We start from the raw sequence: 8,452 nt of genomic DNA, 5'->3' as shown, positions 1-8,452 counted from the left end.
CAATCTTACTTTGGTCCATGTCATTTAAAACATCCTACAATTAGTTCTTGAGTTTTTATTATATTTTCATTTAGTCATTCAGTTAAATTGGTGTTAAATATTTAATAGAATCTGTGTAAATTAGTAACAAAAATTAGAAATAGTTAAAAATTAGAGACTATCTATAGAATTTTTTTTTTTTTTTGATTGTTTTAGTCTTTAAACTTTAAGGGTCAGTTTAGTTCGTTGATTCGAGTTAATATATGACTTTATGTGAGAGCTTTTTACTGTAGCAAAAAAATTAAATGTAACTGTTTATAAGAGCTTTTTACTGTAACAAAACTCGAATCGGTGAAATAAACGATGGCTAAATGTTTCAAATTTTAATTCTTAATTTGTACATATTCCGTTAAATATTTAGCATTTAGTTAATAGAAGGACAAAAATCGAAACAAAGTAAAACTTTTGAACCAACTGTGAGACTCTTAAATATTAGAGATTAAAATGAAATTAAGGGTAAATTTCAAAGGGAAGTTATGAGATTAACTCTTTTTTTTTTTTTTTTTTTATAAACAAATCTACAATCAGTTTTTCAAACTTCACCGTATAAATCTTCAAAATTAATAAATTAGCTTGCCAAAAGCCGCATGAGGTGGCTTGTTCTATTCTTCCCCCCACTATAAACGGCTTCGTATATTGTTTTTAAATAAAAAAGGGCTTTATCTAATATGTGGATATTTTAACGTCAATAGGTTATCGTTTTGTCGGCGTTACAATTTGGTAATCTTTCGTTATCAGTTGACGTGTACAATGTGTTTTAATTTGGACTTCGTATAATAGCATTGGTCATGTATGGTGACAAATTGTCTCCCCGAATGACACAAAATTGTATGTTTTATATGAATTAAATTTTACTTAAATTTAAGGATTATTATCGATGGCACTTTCGGCACCTGTATTTTTAAGTTATTACCAGTATATTCTTTAAATTTTGAAAATTCTTACCTTATTTTATGAATTTTAGATTAGTCTCATTTAAGTTATTAGGAATTTCTGTTAAAATTATATGAGAAAAAAGAAAAAAGTGTAGTCATGTGATTTTTATCTGTTTACTTTTAATAAATATTCAAACGAAAAGACTATGTGACTGCATTACTTTTTTTTTATATCTGTTTTTAACAGAAATTTTCAACAAAGAAATTAAGTGAGAACAATTAAAAATTTAAACAATAAAATGAAAATTTATAAAGTTTTGAGACAAATTGAATATGACCCTAAAATTTTAAAGACATGGGTGATAATAATCTTAAATTTAATTAGATTCCTTATTTCAAGATATTTTTTACCTCTATTTCACTTGAAGATTCACATATCTCGTCAAAAAAGAAAATAATCACATGAAGAGACTTTAAAAGCTACTTTGTTCTAATTTCAAAAGACTTTACAACGTTTGTGAAAACAACAAAATGTTAAAGCCAAACTAAGAAAAGAAAGAAGAATTCTATAGTCTGATATAAAAGATCTTTTAACAGTTTTCTCAAAAAAAAAAAAAATATATATATATATATATATATATTTTAATAGTCAAACCTGTATAGATTTTGTCAATTTTATATAATCAATTTATTTTTTTTGGCTGAAAACTAGTATATATTAGAAAATATTATGACATCCTTAGCACTAATTACCTAATACAAAATAAGAAAATCAAAAGTATATTTGCCATATATATAATATTTAGTCATTGTTTTAGTGACTCGAATGTTCAATCACTCGTTAAAAAAAAAATGTTCCATCACTTCGCATATAAGATATTCGAACAAATTATTTTCCGTATAGTAATTTATACTGAACACAAGCAAAACAGAATCACACATAGAGCAAACAAGGAAGAAAAAAAATGACTAAAAAAAACAAGGAAAAAGACATTCTATAAAAAAAGGAACAACAATATGTATGTATGTATATGTGTATATATATATATATATATATAAAAGAACAATATTTCGGCCAAAAAGAAAACAAACAATGAAAAATAGAAATTAAAAATTTTGTTTTAAAAATAATTGATGACGTGGCAGCACTAGCGCACGCTCAACGTAGAGGAGAGCCACACAGAGGGAGAGAATCCAAGCAAACGAAAGCGCAAGGTGGAGGAAGCCGTTATTAGTTATTACCCTCACCTTCAATAACTAACCGCCACCTGTAGAAGCGGTATAAGCATGACACGTGGAACGATCTCCGCCGTTTATTTGCTACTACTCCACTACAGACCATTCCAGAAAACGAAACTCCAAATCCACAAATCCGGATCTTAAAAAAGAACAGAATAACGTAGAGGCGTTTTCAATTTTGTTTCTCCAATTTTGGTGATTAAGGCCTCATTTATTTTATCAATTTAAATTTAAAATTTGAGTTTTATTACAGTAAAAAATTCTTAAAAACAGTCACATTTAATTTTTTTATTATGATAAAAAAATTTCACATAAAGTCACATTTTAACTCGAATTAGCGAACTAAACGGACATTGAATAATGTGATTGTCTATTCATATGTTAGTTTTTTACTTAGTAAGACAAAATATTTGTCAATTAATTTAGTATTATCCGTCCATTAAAATGTGACATGTCAATTGCCAGAAGAACAACTTGTTTTGTTTTCTTTTGAGAAAGTAATTTAATAGTCGAAGTTGTTAGCAAAATAAAATAAAATATTAGTGGTTGAAGTTTTTGTAAATGACTCGAAAGTCACATTCTTAAGGCAACATCACATCCGTTTTGTGACGGCTAAAAGACAGAAAATGAAAACTGTTGCATAATTATAGATGGCAAAACCCATTTGTGTCGTTATTTATATTTCTTTAAACTCAAACATAATGCTAAACATTACTAGCTAAAAATTTACCATGGCAATTGGAGTTTGATTTTTAGCCCAAAAAAATGAAGTTAGATGCAATGTTTTAGCGTAATGTCACGCTCTTTAATGCTGTAAGGGTCGATGGTTTTATGGCTCTATTTCATCGGTAAAAAATTTGATGTTTTATATACGAATTTATTGAAAATAATGAAGTTGTGTGTTTGACTTGCAAGGACTTAAACCTTATTCCATACAAATCATTTTTTTTTTTGTTCCATCCATGAATGAGTTTTTCTTAAGAAATTTTTAGCTTAGAGAGTTAAAAAAAAAAAAAAAAAAAAAACCCTAGTGATTGGGTTCAAAACATAAAATCCGTCTTCTTTTTTTTTTTTTATCATCGTGCATAATATATATTTTTTTGTAATATGATTTTCATCAAATTTGGCATTGTTTTTATCATAATTCAAATTACAACATAAGTTCTATTATTATAATATTTTCTCCATAAAAATTTTAATTTTTTTTATAATATTTTTCTGTTACACACATAACTCAAATTATTAACCAAATATTTCTTAAATATAAATAGATAGTATTTTTGTTAACTTGGAAAAAAAAAAGAATGATAAAACTCTTAAATAAATTAATAAGAGCCCGTTAAAGGCAGGAAGGAACGGTTGGAGAAAGCCATTCCCATTCCCGAATCCCAACGCAGCACGTTCCCCTTCCCATCCGAAAAGACGCCAAATTCCAAAAGTCCAAAGTCCAAACCCAACGAAAACGGCATCCACCATTTTCTCTCTCACCCACCTTTCCTTGTCAACCTTTTCTAAACACTTTCCATTCCTCCATTTTCTCCCATTTCTCTCTGCCACTGCCACCAACCATACCCAACCCAACACAACAACAAACAAAAGCCTTTCTCAGTTCCCTCACTCACATGCTCTCACATTTTCCCGACCTTTCCTAAAACCAACCAAAACCAAACGACACCTTTTTACATGTCGGATTCCGATTCCGATGCCGTGCCTCCTAAGCCATGGACCACCGACGACGAAAACGACGATCTCTTGCGCGGCGCCGGCGCGAGGTACGACGGCGTTTCGAGGGAAGCCAATGCGGCTCGGTCGGAGACCCTGAGGGACCACGCGAGGGAGTTCCTCGTGGCGGTCGCCGAGATGAGCGTGGAGTTCGGGAAAGGTTGCAGGGACATTGTGAAGCAGAGCTTGGCGGACCGAGATTCGTTCTTGGTGAGGAAGTTCGGGAAGGATTCCTATGTCCGGAGGAGGATCCGGGGACCTTGCGATAAGGTCTGTGGGAAATTGAGGTTCGTAAATGACTACTTGCCGGAGGATAAGGACCCACTCCATTCCTGGTCCGCGATCTTGGTCGTTGCTTTTCTTGCTTTTGCAGGTGCGTAATTCTTGATTGGTTGCTCGGAAAATGTGATTTCAGGTTGATGCTTAGTGGTTAGTAGGTAGCAGGACGCGAGAATGTCGGAGTGTTCGTATGTGTAAGAGAGAGAAGGAATCTTGGTTTGAGGAAACCGATGATGCTTTTGTCAGTGGATTTTCCTTTTTTTTTTTCCTTTTCTTTTCTCTTTTTCCTCTACTTTCTCGGAAACCAAACAGTACTCTGGAGTTTCAGAAATTTTGTATTTACTTGTGTATTTTATTGCAATTTTTGGTTAGCTTGCGGATTTGATTTCCTCTCAAATCAGTCACATACTATATATATATATATATAATATCCTATGAATCTCTTCTCAGTTTTGTTCGAAAAGGAAAAAAAAAAAGGACTTGAGTTGATTTGAATTTCTTAATATTTGAAGACTGCTCAAATGTCATAGACTCACACTTGAAGAAATGTTTCTGATTTCTGAATCTTCTTCAACTATGTGGTTTGTTACTAACTCTAGTATATCACCATGCGGAGTTTTCAAACTCACTTTTCTTTTCTTTTTTCTCCGCCCTCTTTTGGATCAATAATAGTAGTTTATAGTTATAAGTTATAACTGTTCAATCACTTTACCGTTTTTGATTCTATCAATATAGCTCTTCAAAAATCTTACTGAAATTGCAACAATTCTGCAGTTTTGAGTGTAACAATGGAACGTTCTTCCCCTTCCGTGGTGGTTCCAACCCCAGAGATTAAGAAAGTGTATATACATCCTCCTAGTGCTAGTCGCATAATGCTTCCTGACGGTAGATACATGGCATATAAGGAGCAAGGCGTTCCGGCTGACAGAGCCAGATTTTCATTGATCGCTCCCCACGCATTTCTTTCCTCACGGCTTTCAGGTTTTATAATTTAATTCTTCAAAGCACATACTCATTTTTGTTCCACAATTTTATATATATCATTCTTGTTTTCTTATTCTCGATCTCGTTTATTCTTTTAATTAGGATTACCAGGGCTTAAGGCGTCGCTACTCGAAGAATTTGGTGTCCGCTTGTTGACATATGATCTTCCTGGCTTTGGAGAGAGTGACCCGCATCCTGAACGAAGCCTTGAATCATCAGCAATGGATATGTCACTCTTTGCAAATGCTGTTGGAGTTGATGGCAAGTTCTGGGTTATGGGATACTCGAGCGGAAGCATGCATGCTTGGACAGCGCTTAGATACATTCCTGACCGACTCGCCGGTATCAATCTGTCCTCTATGTGCAGTACACTTTTAAGCCTTGTTTTCATGGATAACTGCAATAGGTCAGCTTAGCAACATAGTATGATTTTCTTTTCAACAACTTGGAAGTTAACAGTTTTTGGAGGATAGATTTATATTATACTAAGTCATGATAAAGCATTTACATTGACCTCTAACTTGCAGGTGCAGCGATGTTTGCTCCAATGGTAAATCCGTACGATCCAATCATGTCTAGGGAAGAGAAACGTAAAACCTGGGAAAAGTGGTCCAGAAGAAAGAGATTTATGTACTTTTTAGCTTGGAAATTTCCTCGATTTCTTGCTTATTTCTATCATCGAAGCTTTTTATCTGGAAAGCATGACCGGATTGACAAGTTGCTGTCCTTGTCTCTGGGAAAAAGGGTGAGGCATTGAAGATATGTAGAAGCCTTGTTTCACATTGATTCTGATTCAAAAGTTGACTTCCTCTGTTTCATAGTGTTTTCACTTTTCGGACATTATCAAATTACCACACCCTGCTGAACATTTCTCTGACCCTTTTTCAGGATAAAGCTTTAATAGAGGACCCTATCCACGAAGAATTCTGGCAAAGGGATGTGGAAGAATCAATCAGGCAAGGGAATGTAGAACCCTTCATTGAGGAAGCTATAATGCAGGTGTCGAATTGGGGTTTCAGCCTTGCGGAACTTAAATTGCACAAGAAACAGCGAGGAAAAGGCATGCTTAATTGGCTTAAGTCAATGATCAGTGAACCTCAGGAGGAGTATATAGGCTTTCTAGGTCCAATACACATATGGCAGGTTAGAGGAATCTGCATTACTTTTTTTTTTCCCCCTCTGCAGATAAGTTATTCTTTGCCGTATTTCTTCTAATACTTTACGATAAGTGAAAAGCTTGTGTTGGATATAATAGATAACTAAAATTAGCAAAGGCATTGTTCTTCCTTTGTTTTACCCCATTATTATGGATAAAGGTCAACAGAAACTGCTGATGTTTGTTATTAAGAACAGGATGCCTGCTAATTAACCTATAGAATCACAAAATTATTGGACTTTAATGTATTTCAGAACCAGAAATGTCTTCAGTCAAATTAAGCAGAGCTTTGGACTTATTTAACATTATATAGAGCTCGTGAGGAGTTTCAATTTTTCTACCAACACTACAGAGTTATAATTTGTTTTTTCTTTTTTCTCTTTTTTCCACGCAATGCTCAACAGGGGATGGATGACAGAGTTGTTCCACCGTCAATGACTGACTTTGTGCACCGGATTATACCAGGAGCCGCGGTACATAAACTCCCATACGAGGGGCATTTTACCTATGTCTACTTTTGTGATGAATGCCATAGACAGATTTTCACTATACTTTTTGGAATCCCACAAGGCCCTTTAGACAAGACAGTTGAAGAAATAATGCAAAGTCCTGTAGAGGGTAATTCTCTGAGGATGGATGAGGTAGTAACACCTGGTGACTCTGCCGCGGGTTGAGATATAATTTTGTTCTTGTTACTCGAGAAAAGAAAGGTGTAAATACCATATAGCTAGTTCATTTACTCATTGAGCAGTTAAAAAAGAAAGTGAATGCGTCATGTTAATTTTTTGTTTTCAGCTTTTGGGCTGCTATAGAAGTCAGGGTTTTGACTCTTAACATTAGTCATATGGAGAAATTGCCAATAACACATATTATACAATAAAAGTCAAGTTGGTTGGAATTTCAATTGTTGACTGAATCGAGAGTTTGCAGTTTGCACATCCTTTTGGACTTGGGTGTTTTTTCCCCTCTAAAGTGCTGTAGTTACTTGGGAAAACAATGGAAACTATTTTCTGAGATAAGATAAAAAGTCTTCTGGTGATCCATTATGATTGAACTCAAAGGTAGGAGTAAAAAGGTTCTGTTTACACCGGCCAATAATTTGTTTATACTTGAGAACCGTTCTATTGCATTTCTTTACGTGATCTTATCGCTTCTTGTAGGGAAGCATCGATTTCTGCTTAAATATTATTATTTTACAACCCGACTGGAAATTTTCTATCAAATATTATTGCCCCGTTCACTTCGTGAATTCGAGTTGAGATGTGACATTTTCTGAGAGTTTTTTACTGTAGCAGAAAAAGTTAGATGTGATATTTTCTGAGAGCTTTTTACTGTAAAAATTAAAAATTAAAAACTCGAATCGATAAAATAAACGATGCCACGTTGTTTTCAAAATTTCAATAGACCTCCCAGAAGCAACATCTCAGTCTCAGCAATGGCCAATTTGAGCGGCACATGAATAATTTTATACACACTGACACTGTATACAGATATGTGGGTAGTGGGACCCAATCTAATAGGATCACCATTTTATTTTATGATATGAGTAATGGAGTTTCATTCTCTGGGATAAATATAATTATGTGAAAATATTATTTAACTGATAAAAAGATACTGAAATATGATACGATAACAATAATATAAAGAAACTGTAACCAAGCTAAACCATAAAATCAATATTTTTGTTATTAAATTAGTTCAAATTAAATAATATTCATTATTTTAGTATTTTATACAATTTTAATAAAAATTTCTGAGGTTTTCTCGATGTATTTATTTATTTTTTTCTGAATATATGTCGACATCGACATTTTTGTCGACATAATCCGTGAATCAAAATCTCGACAACCCCGTCGACACTTGACATCGACATTTTCATCCTTGGATACTGTTGACGGTTGGATTTCGTCAACAATAAACCCGCCGGATTACCTTAGGGTTACCCTTTGGATTACCGGCTTGTGGGTTTAACGAAAGTGTGGATTCTGGTTTGATTTAAGTATTTTTGTGTTTGAATGAACTATATGTAAATGAACAAGGAGAATTTTATAGTAGTTCACTCTATAAAATTAGAGCTACATCCACTATATATATTATATTTCTTTTGTAGAGATCACAGTTTACAATGAATACTATCTCTCTCTCGTTCTTTTTCCTT

The 8,452-nt window shown here is 33.5% G+C and overlaps 1 protein-coding gene across 1 annotated transcript; it reads left to right on the top strand.

Moving 5' to 3' along the window:
- The first annotated feature begins 3,583 nt into the window (after window positions 1–3,583).
- LOC21397558 lies at window positions 3,584–7,146 on the top strand. Its single transcript, XM_010105830.2, has 6 exons — window positions 3,584–4,248; window positions 4,929–5,135; window positions 5,241–5,480; window positions 5,666–5,883; window positions 6,027–6,281; window positions 6,699–7,146. Exons 1-6 carry the CDS (start codon window positions 3,837–3,839, stop codon window positions 6,966–6,968), a joined length of 1,602 nt encoding a protein of 533 aa, XP_010104132.1. The 5' UTR covers window positions 3,584–3,836; the 3' UTR covers window positions 6,969–7,146.
- Window positions 7,147–8,452: the final 1,306 nt, after the last annotated feature.

The sequence above is a fragment of the Morus notabilis genome, unplaced genomic scaffold, assembly GCF_000414095.1.
Source record: "Morus notabilis unplaced genomic scaffold, ASM41409v2 Scaffold710, whole genome shotgun sequence".
Classification (NCBI taxonomy): Eukaryota; Viridiplantae; Streptophyta; class Magnoliopsida; order Rosales; family Moraceae; genus Morus; species Morus notabilis.
Note: the sequence above shows the minus strand (reverse complement) of the source record. Positions and strands in the feature narration are given on the sequence as shown.